At 35.8% G+C, this 16,342-nt stretch overlaps 2 protein-coding genes and 1 pseudogene across 3 annotated transcripts; all 3 read left to right on the forward strand.

Moving 5' to 3' along the window:
* Positions 1-664: 664 nt before the first annotated feature.
* LOC132062327 (uncharacterized) lies at positions 665-4,768 on the forward strand (the record flags this gene model as incomplete). The annotated part of the gene is made up of 3 exons (XM_059454916.1): positions 665-921; positions 3,669-3,801; positions 4,264-4,768. Coding segments are annotated over 3 exons (447 nt in total), but the record flags the coding sequence as incomplete, so codon positions are not given.
* A 1,559-nt stretch (positions 4,769-6,327) lies between these two features.
* On the forward strand, positions 6,328-9,893 carry LOC132062975 (protein NLP3-like). 2 transcript variants are annotated; one of them, XM_059455428.1, is made up of 4 exons: positions 6,328-7,107; positions 7,373-7,505; positions 7,604-7,651; positions 9,865-9,893. In XM_059455428.1, exons 1-2 carry the CDS (start codon positions 6,492-6,494, stop codon positions 7,465-7,467), a joined length of 711 nt encoding a protein of 236 aa, XP_059311411.1. In that variant the 5' UTR covers positions 6,328-6,491; the 3' UTR covers positions 7,468-7,505; positions 7,604-7,651; positions 9,865-9,893. The 2 variants fall into 2 exon arrangements, with proteins under 2 accessions (XP_059311411.1, XP_059311412.1); XM_059455429.1 differs by having other exon boundaries at positions 9,869-9,892.
* On the forward strand, positions 7,479-13,390 carry LOC132062328 (putative disease resistance protein RGA3; annotated as a pseudogene).
* The last annotated feature ends 2,952 nt before the right edge of the window (positions 13,391-16,342 follow it).

The following is a 16,342-nucleotide window of genomic DNA, read 5'->3' on the forward strand; positions in this document are numbered from 1 at the left end:
TCCCTCTATAACAACTATCTATTTTTTTTTTGTAATATAATGATTAATTATCTTTATAGAAATAGAATCTCGAAGATTACCAATAAAAGGTCTAGACATTTTGGTCAAATATTTTGATACTTTAATACACTATTCATGACAAAAATTATTATATAAACATATATTTTTATCATTAAAAGATTTTCCTTTGTTATGCAAAATGTAATTAAGCTTAAGATTTTTAACAATAAAAAAAGTTAAAAAATTAGATTTTATGTATCTTTTTTCCTATAAGAGTAAAATATTATTTAAATGAAAATGTTGTTATAGGCCAAATTTTTTTGAACCCAGTGATGTTGTTATAGAGAGGTTTGACTATACACCTCAAAAAGCTGCACCAGACTTTAATAAATAAATAAAAAATAGCAAAAAATATAAAAATCTGTACGTCTAACTATGAGTTCCTACTAATTTTTTTTTTCTTTTTATAGTTATCGTCAAATCTAACAAAAAGAGTGGATAAATATTTGAGGAAAACTAAAAGTGTTAAAACTTTTAACAAACTTCAAGGACCAAAGCTGTTGGGTGCATGCTTAAGAGACTAGTTTGAAGTTTGAATGTCAAGAGTAAAAGACCGTTTTTGCCATTTTCTCGAACAATTCACTATCGTTAACTATTATTTCGAAAATTGAGCCAGGTCGAGCCGTGTGTTACGACCCTGCCAGGGTTCCTGAAAAAAAAAAAAAAAAAACTCAGTGTTGGTCTGTTTTTGGGGGTGAAAATGGCGGCATCATTCAGATGGATACTACAGCTACACAAGGACGTACCAAAAGCAGCAAGATTCTACTCAGAGGGCTTGGATTTGACCATTAATGTGTGTACTCATAGATGGGCTGAGCTCCAATCTGGCCCCCTCAAACTTGCTCTCATGCATTCATCAAGGTACTACTTCTCTCCCTTTCTTGAATTATCATCTAAACAGTTGATTGTGGATCAGCATGTGTTAAAGTTCACATTTTGATAGTTTACTGTGCTTATATTTGAAATTTAGTGTTTTGTTTTTAGAATCTTTTTCCGATTCCTTGCCAATTGTCTTGAATACCCATCTAATATGTTAAAGTTGTCATTTGGGCTTCTGGGGTTGGGTAGTTTAGTGTGCTTATATTTGAAATTAGTGTTTTTGCTGTAGAATTTCAGGATTTTTATTCATTAAGTGTGTTTCTTTCCCTTGCCGATTCTCTTAAATGCCATGTAAAATGTTATTTTTCAGAAGGATGTGTTAACGTTTGTTATTTTGGGTTCTGGTGCTGGGTAGTTTGTTGTATTTATATTTAAAATTTAGTGGCTTTTGAGAATTTTTTGGATCATTTAGTGTTTCTCTCCTTACAAGTTACAAGCAGTTGCCTTGATAATGTCCTCATTTTGGGTTCTGTTGTTGGGTATGGGTAGTTTAGTGTCTTAGATTGAAAAAGTGGTTTGTGAGAACTTTCTCCAGTCATAATCTTTTCTAAAGGAAATTGGGTGTTTAAGGAAGTTACATAAATTGCTTCAATTCAGATTTTCATTTTGCTACCTAATGTGCTAATAATTTTGCTAGCGGCACGCCTTTTTCAGACCATTGGTTAATATACTTAAAAAAAGAATTATTTCTTTAATTAGAGCTAATCAGATTAGAAAATCTTTTTTTTTTTCTTTTTTCACATCATAGTGAATTACATGTGCTATGCTAGTTTTAGATCAAAGAATAACATATGAACAGTTCTGGCAGGAAATTTGTTTGTGAGGAGGATTAAAATCAAATGTTAGACTAGACAATAGGCATTGTAGATTATGTCAAGTTTGGGTTTCAATAATTTTCTAATGGTCAAGAGCTACTCATCGAAGCTCCTTCTGTTATAGCATCATATTACCAATCTGATATTATGCTGGTGTTCCATTGAGGAATTAGATATTGCACAACTCTGGCAGGATAATTAGTTTATAGGCATTGTAGATAATGATGCAAAGCAGCTCACTCAATCTCCTTTGGGAGTATCTAGATTAAGCTGGATACTTGTGGGCTTTCAGACAGAAGACACTTCTTGGATCAGATTCTTAAGCTGTAATGAGTGTTCAAAAAGTCTAGGAAGATCTAAATTTTAAATTTTATTTTACCACATCCATACGAGCTGTAACATTCCAGCCTTCTAGTGACCCATTTAGTATATATGTACTAAGGTAGTTCTTATGGGATAATGCTATAAAAGAAAGATTCATTTAGTAAGGTGGCAAGTGGTTACAAATGAAAAGAATAAGGGAGGTTTGGGAGTGAGGAATTTGAAATTGCATAACAAGAGTCTATTATTTAAATGGCTATGGAGATATAATAGGGGTGGTGATCAATGAAACTTTTACTTGATCAAAATTAAAAAAAAAAAAAAAAAAATAAAAAAAAAATATATATATATACACACACACACACACACACACACACACACACACATATATATATATATATATAGGGGTGGTGATGAAATCTGGAAAAAGCTCATAGATGCTATTTATGGCAAGAAAAATGGTTGGAAACAATATCCTTCACAATTGAGAACAACAGGGACTGTTCGGAAAGGCATTGGTGGGATGTGGGATGAGTTTTTACATATACCAGATTAGAGGTGGGTAATGGAGCCAGTGGCCAGGATTAAATTTTGGACAGATGTTTTGATTGGGAATACAGATTTGAAGAGCAATTATCCAGATTTATTTAGATGCTCTGTGCTTAAGGGTGGATAGGTTTCTGAGTTTTTTTTACATCTCTGTTTGGAATCTAGTATTGAGAAGGAATCCCTATGATTGGGAATTGGAACCTTTCTGTCAACTCACTCAACAGTTGTACACTACGTCGATTGATCAAAACAAGGAGGATAAACTAATTTGGGTGAACAGCAAGGAAAAAATGTTCTCTGTTGGTGAGTGTTATAAGCTGTTATTACAACAGAATGGTCAGGGAACATCCAATTGGCCCTGGAAGATCATCTGGAAATCAAAAGCTCTTGCTAAAGTTGCCTGCTTTTGGATGGATTGTCACTTGGGAGGCATGTCTGACTCAGAATAATTTACGGAAGAGGGATTTGCTTTAAGCAATAGATGTTATTTGTGTGAAGAAGATTTGGAAACAGTGGAACATCTGTTTTTGCATTGCAGAATTTCCAGAGAATGCTGGGAGTTGTTTTTTAATCTAACTATTTGTCAAGATGAGGTCGAGTTATGATAAACCTCAACACTTAGTTTAGAGTTCTGCTTAGTTTGCATTCGGATATATGGTAAGCCTAGTTTAACATCCTTTGCTTCTGTATTCTGTGGTTTGTATTCAGCTGCATTTTTAGTCATTGCTCCTCTGTCCAATCATCTGTCAAAATATGATCTCAGGAGCCGAGAATGTGTTTGATGACCAGCTCCTTTTTCTTTTTCTTCTGTCAAAACTTCATTAAGTAGCCTTCACAATGTTGCATGCAATTGCTTCAAGTTTTAGTCTGCAGCTCAAACTGGCACATTAACTCTGAATCATAGTCTATGACGATTGTTGTCTTTGCATACTGATTCAAATTATGTTGTATCAATTGGTCACTTTTCTGTTAGTGATTCTGTTTTTATTTTTATTTTTATTGAACATCATACAACTTGATTAGCTGCTAATTCTAGTTTTACAGTGACATTGTTGTGCAGAAGGGATACTCATCCCTTCTGTCCTTTACAGTTGGTGATATAAACAACTCAGTGACCAAGCTATTGGCCTTAGGTGCTGAGTTAGATGGCCCCATCAAGTATGAAGTCCATGGAAAGGTAACCAAAATTTTAGAAGGTTGCTCTTCTACTGTTATTGTACGAATATTACTATGGAATGATCGGTACTATTTACTCTAGTTGCTAGCTGTTATATTCTGTTTCATCAAGTAGATATTCTATTTTTTTCTTTTTCCCTTTTTAGCCGAAAAAGAGATTGCAAATTCTGGTGTGAACTAGCATAAATGTGAACTTTGATATGCTGCTCCAAACCATTATAATTTAAAAGGTCAAAAGTTTCTTTCCCCTGCTATAAAGCTGTAATTGTTACTCCTATTTAGATTGGTTCATATTTATGTGCTTTGCTTATAGTTGTTGACCGGTAATATATTACTGGTTTATGCTCGTTATTTGCATATTGGTTCAGAATTTGGTGCTGCAATCAGCATTAGTTCCCCCACCCCCATCATTTATGTCCATGAAAGCTGACCTATCACATAATACTGTATATGGTTCTTGTAGGTTGCTGCTTTGAGGTGTGTGGATGGGCATATGTTGGGTCTTTATGAGCCGTCCTAAGACCTCGAGACAACCACTTGCAGGTTAATGAAATTGCGACTTTGTTACCAAGGCGGGTTTTGTTAAAAGAGAGGCTTGATTCTTGTTCATGGATGTGAAGCACAAAAAGAGAGACGAGATAGTCAATACAGTACCCAATTGTTTTACAGCAAGAGACTGCCATTTCAGTAGTTGAATTGCTATTGTATTTATTTTGATGTTCCATTCTGGTTACGACAACAACATACCCAGTGTAATCCCCCAAGTGAGGCTGTTCCATTCTGGTTACTCTTATGGATTTCAATTTCATCCTTTTGTAGTACAGATCCATATCCTGATATTAAAAATCCTTCATTCAAATGAGTCTATCAAGTAATTTGGGTAGGTTCGATATCAAGCTTGTGTAAGGGGTTTCCCATCACCAATACATTATTTTCCTTAAAAGAAAAAGGAGGGAGACTATTAAGTATCAACTATTGACATCGATACGTTTGTTAGAAGATCGCTACATCTGCTTTAGATTTTGTCTAAACCAAACTACTAGCTCTAGAGAGAGCTGTAATCGAGCTTTGCATATCATTGTTACTTTGTTAGGATGAAGCATGGAACGAAATCTCTATGAAAAGGAGGTAAAAGAATGTAAAAGAAGAGTGAAGTGGCTAGTAGCTCAAAGAATTAATGATATAGAAAAGCACGACATTTTCACAAAAAACACTTAAACTTTGTACATATCAAATGTACCGCAGCAATTTTACCAGTGGGTTCACTCTAATATAGTTGAGGATTAGTTTAGGTAGTTATATTCTGATAACCACCTAAAAGTTGAGGATTAATATAGTCTGAAAAATAACATCAAAGAAAATGATGACAACAACAAAAACAGATCATTAAAAATTTGATTAAAATAGTTTTTTTTTTTTTTTTTTTTTTTTTTTTTTTTAAATCAATGTTACGTAATAGATTTATGTAACAAACCAACCTTTTGTTTTGAGTATTTAAGTCCCAATTGATATTTTGAGTGAAAAATTGTCAAAAATACTCCTGAACTACTAGAAATAGCTTAACTTTACCTTTTTTTACGGTTTTACCCTAAAAAATACCGTTACCATTTCTTGAAAAGTATAATAACAATAAAAAAAATAAGTACACAAAATCTGAAACCAACCATGTACACCTTTAAATATGTAATTTTACATAAATATAGTACATTTTAAAGAAACAATCTTTATTTTTTGTCAGTTTCAAAAATAATGGTATATGTCTATATTTAGTAACAATTTAACTTTAAATTTTTTATTTTAACTTAAAGAGATGATTTATAGTCATACAAATAACTATAACTTATTTCAGACTACAAGTTTTAAAAATCTTTCTGATTCAAACACCTTTCATACTTCATCTGTCCCAATTTATGTGATACACTTTTCTTTTTAGTCTGTCCAAAAAAGAATGATACATTTCTATATTTAGAAATACGGTAACTTCAAACTTTTCCTTTTTACCCTTAATGAAATGATTTACAGCCACACAAATATTTATAACTTATTTTAGATCATAAATTTCAAAAGTTTTTTTTTTTTTTAAACCCCTTGCCTATTCAAATTATATCACATAAATTAATATAACTTTTTGGTCCTTTTACACCAAATGGAATGAAAAACGTCAAAAGGTTTATTGAGGGAAACACGTGTTACAAAGTTACGACAAAGAGGAACCACAACCTTTTGAACCGTTTGGTGTTTGCATAACTTTCAGTTTTTAAAGCTAATTTTGGAGTTAAACGCGTTAGCTTCACTAAAATCATTGCATATTGAGTTTGGTCTTCCTGTTTTGGTTGTCCCATCCATCACTACACCATCACTCCTTCCGTCTCATATTACTTGTTCATTCTATTTTTTTAAAAATCAAATTAAATAAATTTTCATCAATATTTTGAGATATATTTTCTGCCATAATAATATTAGAAGAAGCACATCGTGTAGTACTTTTCGTTTTTGAATATCTAAATTATACGTTTTAATTCAAACACACACACTCTCTCTTTTCCCTGATTTTAGCTTACTCTTTGCTGATACAATAGTGTGTTGATTCTTCTTTTTTCGTGTTGGGTGTAGTCATGGCAGCAGCATCAGCTACCGATATCGACTTTGACCTCAGTAAGAGTAGAACTTCTAGAAGCACTTGAACCTTTTATGATTGGTTCTACTCAATCATCTAGTATTTGGTTGCACCCAGAAGCCATTTTCGATGATCCTTTATGGTCGACAACCCAGAATATGTTTCCAAGTTTTGAGCATATGGGTGCAGTGTTGAGTGTTCAATCACTTGAGGATGTAGGAGCGTCGACAGCGATTCATTCGTTGTGTCAAATGTCGAATGATGTCACCAGTGCTCAGGTTGATTCTTCTCCTGCTATATATTATCTTGGACCATTTAACTCGGAAGAGCTAGCACAACTTGATGCTTCTTTTCGCCAACCAAACAGAGCAAGTGTTGGCCTTGAAATTGAAAAGGACGACACAAATGAATTGGTGCAACTTAATTCACATTTTGAGCAACCGAATGTGGAAACTGACCAAGTGGAGCATAGCGATGATATTGCTAGATGTGGAAGACAATTGTTTATACGTGAAGCTACAAATGGAGAAAGTAACCTCCTCTGTGGAGCAACGACGACTAACCTTCAGATTATTGATTCAAAGAAGAACAAGGCAAAAGAGAGGATAGTAAAAGATTATGGGATCACTCGTGAGACTCTGGAGCAGCATTTTGGCATGACTCTTGAAGATGCTGCTAAATCTCTACATGGTAACTTCACTAACTTTACACTTGGCATCCCTTTTCACGTTATTATATAGCATCTATATGCCACTTAGACGACATGTTTTTCGAGTTCATTTCTCATATGGTACTCAACTAATAGTTTTTATCTTTGTTGAAGAAAATTGGAATAAAGAAGAAAGGTGACTTTGTGAGATAGTAACTATTAATTGAGTGACCATCTGAGAAATCAACCCGATGTTTTTCTCATAGGTTTACTAAAATCCCTTTTCTGGACTTTTTGTTGTTGCAGTTAGTCGATCAACACTGAAACGGATATGTAAAGCATATGGTATATCTAGATGGCCACATCATAAGACTAGAAAGGTTGATCACCATGTTAGCTAAGTCGATCACTCATGAAGGATTTTATGTTCCATCTTCAGGTGACACTATCTATTGGTGTACCTATATTGTACATATCCGTTGAACTCATTAGAAATAGAACCCTAATTTTAAGTTTTTTGGGCTATTTTGATCTCAGTTGCTTCAGAAAAGGTGATTCCAGGATGAAGATACCAAGCTATTTCAGGTAATTGGGGAATGCTTACGTAGTTGTTAATTAGTATATGAAAATCATCTCCAAGATTGAATTGGGTCCATAAATCTGTCTACACAGAGAAATGGCATGCTAGATGATTGAGTCCGTCTGTCGATCCTTGTAGATCTGTGTACATTTATAGTAAATATAGATCTAAAATATCCCACTTAAAGTAAAGATGTAAAACTTGCATAGAACCTCATTGAACCAAGTCGATTATTCAGGATGTTTTGTCATTGTGATAGGTCCTTCTTACATAAGTCCAGATTGCTGATAACCTGGATAAAGAAAAATCAATTTGATTGAGAGAAGTGGAAAAGTGCTTGAGTCATGTAAAAGGAAAAAAAAATGAAAAAACTTCCAGTTCAGTTTGGACTATGTTTCACATTAGGGTCTAATGAAAAGGTTTCATTACTTGCTCAATTATATAAGAACCTAACATATATTTATCTTATTGAATGTTTGATCTGGTGAATTCTTTCAAGTCTGTCCCTTTACCTTCTTTTTTACCCTGTGTTTTTCTGGGAGTCCAAGTCACATTGATAGTTCATAAAATTGGAGGACATACTGGATCTGACATTAGGTCATAAGCCATTTGCCAGCTAATTAATTGGTAGGCAAATACTATTTGTACTGAAACTGATCAGGGAAGACCAAAACTTGAAGGCTAATGAATATTAGGTGGACTCTGGTGAATATTTGAAAAAAAATTCAGAAAAAAGTTTTCACCATCTTTGAAACAAACACGCCCTTGTTCTTTCCAGTTCATTACCTGGTTAGAGCAGTGGTTTCATTTTGCCTGGAACTACTCAGAGATAGATTTAGATTATATAATGGAAACCGAAGTAGGACATGTCTTTTATGATATCTTGCTTTTTGAAGATGTTGTTCATCTTTTCTTCATCTGCTCCTTCTGTTAACGCAGGGATAAGTCCTTAAACTATGTGGTCTTAGTAGCCAAAACACTCGACGCTCAGCTGCTGCATTGGATTCTAGCTTGCTGTCTTGTCAGAGGTTTTAGACTTCTATTTGTGCAGTTATGAGCTGGCAATATCTGAACACAATAGAAGAGTAGAAATACAACGCCTTTTCATGAGGCACTCAACACTCATTTAGAATGAGATGACCACTTGTCATGACTGATAAAGTCGAGAAAAACATGGAATTTATCAGAAGAGCAAGATGACAAGGTAGCTTTGACACTACATATAAAAAAGGTATTTGAGTCATCAGCCAAAAAATATTAGTAAGAACTAAGAACTAGTAAAAAGAAAAAGAACAGAGGAGTGAGTTAAATGGTGGGCCGAAGCCCATAATAGTGGAGTTGGCAGAGGGTTATTATGCAAAATCCTTAAGGTCAAATTGAGCAACTCGGAAGAAGCTTCTTTCAGCAAAGTTTTTAGAAAGAAGATAAAGCACTTGTTCAGTGGAAAAATGCAGGCATCCTAAGAAAGTATAGAGACAAAGAAGAAGAGAAGAATCAAGTTTCGTCATAAAAATTCAGGGTCATTATTTTTTCTTATATTTATTAATTTGGGGGGAGATTTTGACAGATCCCCTAGGTAACGGCGGATTCGTTAGACTTGGTGCACCTTATCATTGCAGATGCTCATATACCTCGAGTAGGCCATCGTTATGATTTGTCTCTCCCACAAGCGCGGTTATAGTTTACTTAGAGCCTGTTTGGATTGGCTTATTTTAGGTGCTTTTAAGCCAAAATAGCTTTTAAGCACTTTTGTAGTGTTTGGGTAAGATAGAAAAGTGCTTTTGAGTACTTGTTTTTAAGCCAAAATAACAAAAATAAGTCAAAAGCCATAAGTCATAAGTCTTAAGCCCATCCAAACTGACTCTTAGCATATCCATTGAGGTAGGAGGCTCACCGATTTCGTTTTAGACCTCCCAATGTATGTATTAATTTATGATGCAATATCTTATAGAGCTTATACTTATGGTATTCATGATGGGCAAACTCCCTTTTATTATCACATTGTTATTTGAATACTGTATAGTGTATACATGATATATTCATGATATGAATTGACTTTTTACCATTACTAAAAAGGACATATCTACTATATATGTTTTCTGAATACAGTATATTGACATGTTTTCTGACTTTCTCCGATTTAAACGATTATGGATAAGTGTTATCTACTCACTGAGCTAGCGAGCTAACTCTTTTGTTGTTGTTGTTGTTTTCAAAGACAGAGAGTGACGCTGACGAGGACCTCCATAATTCCTTTCTGAGGAAAGAAGGAATTGTGGAGAAACTAGATGCAATTGATGATAAATAGTTATGGAAGAAGGAAGTTCCATTTGCGCGACAAAAATCCCGGCTTGCATAGGAATCTTAGCATCTAGCCTTGATCACGACCCTACATGGGGAATAGTACTCTCTGTGTCTCGAATTGTACATGGGACTTGAGTTAGTAATTAACCTACTAGCTATTACTTTTATATATTTGAGTCCAATAAGTAATTATTTTATTTTCCCCTAAGTTTCTTTTATTTCACTTTCTCTTGAGCCGAGGTCTTTCGTTGAAAGAGAGAAAGAAAGTCTGATTTAACCTCCCAAAATAGGGGTAAGTGTTGTACATGGGAGTTGCGTACATATTACCCCTCCCTGAGGGTCTTTCGGAAATGTCCCCATTATGTGATTTCACCAGATATGTTGTTGTTCTTGTTCTTTTATTTCACTTTGCCCCTAGGTCTTGCCTGCCTTTTATGTAATAGAGTTGCCCATTTCAAAGTTATGAATGAGAATACTATTATTTTTTATATGTACATGGTCAGCAAAAATTTATAACCCAAAATTTATAATAACTAGTTTTCGAACATGTGCGTTGTACGTGTATTTCAGACTAATTAGTACAAACTTCTTTAAACAATAGAAATAATATGGATTCTTGACAAGAGATCATAGCCATTGCTTCAATTTTTGGCTTCTCTCCAACCCGTAAGTATCTCAATATTTTAAAAGTGCAAAACAAATTGAAGACTTGAAGTTCACAAAATCACCTTCCTTATTCCCGTCAAGAACAAAAACCAATTCGCCTTCGATTCAGGCTGCTTTTGCTGTTTAGAAAATAGTGAAAGAAAGTGAATTGCAATAGAGAATTGGTTGCAGAAACTCAATGTTGCTGCATATGAAGTCGATCACATATTGGACAAATGTAAAGGCGAGGGCAAAGAAGATTTAATCGATCTCTATTAGGGTGTATTCGTCCAAATATTATCACTTTCCGTTACAAGGTTGGAAAAAGAATGAAAGGAATTATGGAGAAACTAGATGCAATTGCTGAGGAAAGAAGGAAGTTCCATTTGCGCGACAAGATTGCTGAGAAACAAGCTGCTAAACGTGAAACAGGTGCTCCTCTTAAAGTTTCTAGCCAAAAAATAGTGTACTTACTAATAGCTTAGTTTCGGGGTGAGGACAAGTTTAGAGATTTTCTTTACATGTTTGTTCCATGTCAACCCTTCCTTGTCTCTTTATTTTGCAAAAATATTCTATTATTCCCGGTGACGGACTCCTCCTACTGAGCTCGAATGTAACAATATTTGTGCCCGCATTGCTTGGAACAGGTTTTGTTTTAGCTAAACCAAAGTCTATGGAAGGGACAAAGAGGAGGATGAGACAGCGAAAATCCTGATAAAAGATGTTAATAATGTCCAAGACTTTCGGTGCTCCCACTACTTGTATGGGGGGACTAGGAAAGACGACAGTTGCGCAAATGGTTTTCAATGATCAGAGAGTGATTGAGAATTTCAATATAAAGATATGGGTTTGTGTCTCAGATGATTTTGATGAGCAAAGGTTGTTAAAGGCAGTTGTAGAATCTATTGAAGGAAGGCCTCTCGGTGACGTGGACTTGGCTCCCCTCCAAAAGAAGCTTCAAGAGTTGTTGAATGAAAAAAGATACTTGCTTGTCTTAGATGATGTTTGGGATGATGATCAGGAAAAGTGGGCTAAGTTAAAAGCAGTCTTAAAGGTTGGAGCTAGAGGTGCTTTTGTTCTAGCCACTACTCGTCTTAGAAAGGTTGGATCAATTATGGGAACTTTGCAACCATATCAGTTATCAAATTTGTCTCAAGAAGATTGTTGGTTGTCGTTTATGCAATGTGCATTTGGGTACCAAAAGGAAACAAATCCCGACCTTAAGGCCATTGGAAAGGAGATTGTGAATAAATGTGGGGGTGTGCCTCTGTGCGACCAATACTCTTGGTGGTCTTTTAAGCTTAAAGAAAGAAAAAAGCGAATGGGAACATGTGAGAGACAATGAGATTTTGAATTTACCGCAAGATGAAACTTCAATATTGGGTGCTGTGAGACTGAGTTATCATAACCTTCCACTTGATTTGAGGTAGTGTTTCACTTTCTGTGCGGTATTCCCAAAAGACACTAAAATGGAAAAGAAAAATTTCATCACTCTCTGGATGGCAAATGGTTTTATTTTATCAAAAGGAAATTTGGAGCTAGAGGATGTGGGTAATGAAGTATGCAAAGAACTATACTTGAGGTCTTTCTTCCAAGAGGTCGAAGAAGAAAAATTTGGTAATACTTATTTCAAGATGCATGATCTCATCCACGATTTGGCTAATTCTCAACAAACACAAGGGGCAGCAAAATTCGTCAAGTAAGCGTAGCAGAGAAAAATATCATGTCCATTGGTTTTGCTGAAGTGGTGCCTTCTTACTCTCCTTTGCTCTTGAAAAGGTTAGTCTCGCTAAGGGTTCTTGATATGAAATTTTCAAAGGTGGAGCGAGTTATCATCTTCCATCGGAGATCTAATACATTTAAGGTTGTTGAACTTGTTTGGAAGTAGCATCTGTAGCCTTTCAAAGAGGTTATGCAAGCTTTAAAATCTACAGACTCTTGATCTATCATTTTGTATCTCACTTTCCTATTTGCCAAAACAAACAAGTACACTACGGAGTCTTAGAAATGTCCTGTTCAAGGGTTGTCTACTGACTTCTATGCCACCAAGAATAGGATCATTGACATGCCTTAAGACACTAAAGTACTTTGTTATGGGCGAGAGGAAAGGTTATCTACTTGGTGAACTACGAAACCTAAACCTACATGGCTCACTTTCAATCACACACCTTGAGAGAGTGAAGAATGATAAGGATGCAAAAGAAGCTAATTTATCTACAAAAGCAAATTTGTACAATTTAAGCATGAGTTGGGATATTAGGGCATATGGATTTGAATCGAAAAAAAATTTGGATGAAAAAGTGCTTGAAGCCCTCGGACCACACCCCAATACGAAATCATTAAAGCTCGACCGGCTTCGAGGTTTTCATTTCCCAAATTGGATGAATGCTTCGCTTTTGAAAAATGTTGTCTCTATTGAAATTGGTTGTGAAAACGCTCGTGTTTACCACCCTTTGGGAGTCGCCTTGTCTAGAAACTCTAGAGTTATACAACGGGTACCAGAGGTGGAGTATATTAAAGAGGATAATGATCATTTTGGATTCCCCACAATAAGATTCCCGTACTTGAAACGACTTGCTATAGAAAGGTTTCCCAATCTGAAACGATTGTTGAGAACGGAAGGAGAAGATCAATTCTCCATGCTTGAAGAAATGGAGATTTGGCATTGTCCTATGTTTGTTTTTCCAACTCTGTCTTCTGTCAAGAAATTAGATGTCTGGGGCACATTGTGGACAAGTGGGTATACGAGTCTTGCCTTGGCCATAGTTTGGAGTGCTAGTAGTAGAGAAATTTGATCTATTTTGCTTATGCTGGGTTGACTTGTGAACACTGCCAGCTTTGGAATTGTCAGACCTTCCCTTTTAGATGGACCTCCTGAATCCGCATCGACTTTTCTAAACTTGTTTTCATTTCTACTAGCTTTTGTTTCTTGTCGATCCTTTCCCAAGTAAGAGCAGCTGAAACTAATTTACAAAAGTTCTCATGTTTTAGGACCGCCACAGATTTTCTGATGGAATTATACAAACCGTCTTCGAATCGCCTGCACTTATCTTTTTCATTAGTAATAATACCACCAGCATAACGAGAAAGCCTGAGAAACTTCTATTGATATTCAGCAATAGACATACCCATTTGCTCTAAATTCAGAAACTCCTTTTTCTTTGCATCATGATAAGCATGTGGGACATACTTCATATGAAATTCTTTCACAAAATCATTCCAAGTAGGAACAGGAGGTTTTGCCTTGGCATTCGGCACACTTACCCACCGGTCATAAGCATCTTTTTGTAACAGTGAGACGACATACTTAAATTTGGTAGCGTCTGAACACTCTAATTGCTCAAATACTCTTTCCATGCGCTCCAACCACTGCTCGGCGTCCGTAGGATCAACAGTGCCTTCAAACTCAACTCCGCCCATTTTTCTCATTTTCTCAAAGTTCATTTCATTAGGGTCGGGCATTCTTCTAGCCATGTGATGAAAGAAATCAGCCATTTGTTGAAAAGGAGGATCAACAACAGGAGTACTATGACTCATATGAGAATGTGACCCAACTCTTGCACCCTGATTATTTCCACTTCAGATTCACTAGTACGAGGAAAATTAGAATCAGAAAAATGTTCTAACCCCTTCTTGTAAGTGAGGTTGGGCATTAGAGTTATTTAAACCCTCACGAGCGGCTTCCATAGGTCTATTAGAGGAAGAAGAGGCCATGGCTTAATTCCTACATAAGGGGAGATCACATTGCATTAGGGACATGTACATAATGTGTTACACCTCGTGTTTTCATGTGTTATCGTATCGTAAGGTGGCTAAAATGCTAAGAAGGTAATGTTTTGAGGTATTTAAATAGTATAATATTCGTATGTTAAAAACGAGTTGTGATACGAAAGTCGACAAAGGTCGTCGCAAGTTACGTCTGTAAATTTCACTGAAATTTGGGTTAGATGTGAAAGAGCTTTTCTCTCAATATACTTGGAGTTATGGGGTGATCCACCTATAAAATCGAAGGTCTACAAGTCTAGTTTCCAGCGCATTTAACCGTTTGTCAATACGACGTCCGAGTAGAGAGAAATCTGCATTTCCGTCCAAGGGTGCAAATTGCCACAGGGCAGTGAGCCCAACTTAAGTGATATAAATAGAGTCCCCAACGTTTTAGGCCCTCATTTTCATCAATATTAAACCCTAGAACAGCCCTCATACTCTCCCAAATTTATTCTCCATCAATCACAACTAAGTTCAAAGGCAAATCAAGTGATTACAACATAAGGAATCATAGATTTCTCGTTGTTTCGATTTTCGGAAGAAAGCTTCATCTTGAAATAACTTAAGTTGCAGAGTATTATTTAACTTTTGAGGTATGATTTAACCTTTGCTTCATCTCTTTGAGCCTTACAAGTAATTAAACCAAGAAATTAGGTAGAAACCCCTATAGAATAAGCTTTTGCAATTCTTATGAACTCTTATGGACTTGGTTTGATTGTTGGCTTTTATATAGTCTTAACATGTTTCTTGGAGTTATGGTGGTATGGATAGGATCGTACTGATGAGGGGAAGTAGAAAAGTAAAATTTTGTAGCGTTTTGCGGGAAAATTGAGCTACAAAAGTGCCTACGAACTTATGCTCGCGAGTTGCTTGCTTAAATGTCTAAGTGAAGATTTTCATGAGCTATGAGTTTGATTTTGATCTTGAATAGTTCGTTTTGTGTAGGTAGTCATTCATAAGGTATTCAAGGACCCGACAGACGCGTATAGCTCTATCAACGAGGTATGTAGGGTCCTTCTTTATATCTTTCGGCATGACTAGAACTCGAATGAACGTTTATTGGATTGTTTCATCGAATTCGAACTGCTCCACTTCAAATTGATAAATATGATTAAATTTGCCCTTTTCTCATGAATAACTCACATCGAAGAAGATTTAAGTATTCTCATCCTTCATTGTTCATCGCTCAAAGAGAATTAAAATTCTTTTGTTCGTTCTTTTTCCGACGTTCATATTGATCATGGTTACTGATAGCTTGAACATGATGTCTACTTCAAAAAAATCCATACTACGTAACTTCCATGTTTCTTGTGCTGGTTGTCTCATAGTTGGAAACCAAAGAACGTAGGGTCAATAACAACAGTCGAAAGATAACGACGATAGGTCACTTCGACTCTTGTCATGATATCTCTTCTCAGGTCGGTCTTGCATTGCACTTATATATATGTGTTTATTTTCATTACCTAGCCGCGCTATAGTCGGCCGGGTAGGCACTTATATGTGCACTTAGATATGTTTCTTCTTTATCGAGCCGTGTTGTAGGGGCCAGGTAGGCACGTAGCTGCGCATCGCCACCGATCAGTTACGCAGAGATGATATTGTGATGATGAGCTCACCCCACTGAGGGATTTATTATTATTGTTATATGATATGATATATACCTCCACAGTGAGGAATAATTTTACGAGCACGCATTTACATTTATGTTGTGGTTATGGTCGCCCTCAGTGGCTTTGAACAGAGTTTCGAAGTTGTTTGTAAATCTCTTCTCATATTATTTACATTATTTGTGCTTGTGCTTACCGCCGTACATATTCGGTATATTTCGTATCGACGCCTTTTATGCGCGTGTTTCATGCCCACAGTGCCGATAGACAGGTCGGCGTGCCTCCGCAGTAGGACACCGAGATCAACAATTAAGTGTCGCACTCCACTTCTTCGGAGTTGCTGCTTGTGAGTCTATAGGTACAAATGCATATGTA

The sequence above is a fragment of the Lycium ferocissimum genome, chromosome 7 (genome assembly GCF_029784015.1).
Source record: "Lycium ferocissimum isolate CSIRO_LF1 chromosome 7, AGI_CSIRO_Lferr_CH_V1, whole genome shotgun sequence".
NCBI classification, from domain to species: domain Eukaryota; kingdom Viridiplantae; phylum Streptophyta; class Magnoliopsida; order Solanales; family Solanaceae; genus Lycium; species Lycium ferocissimum.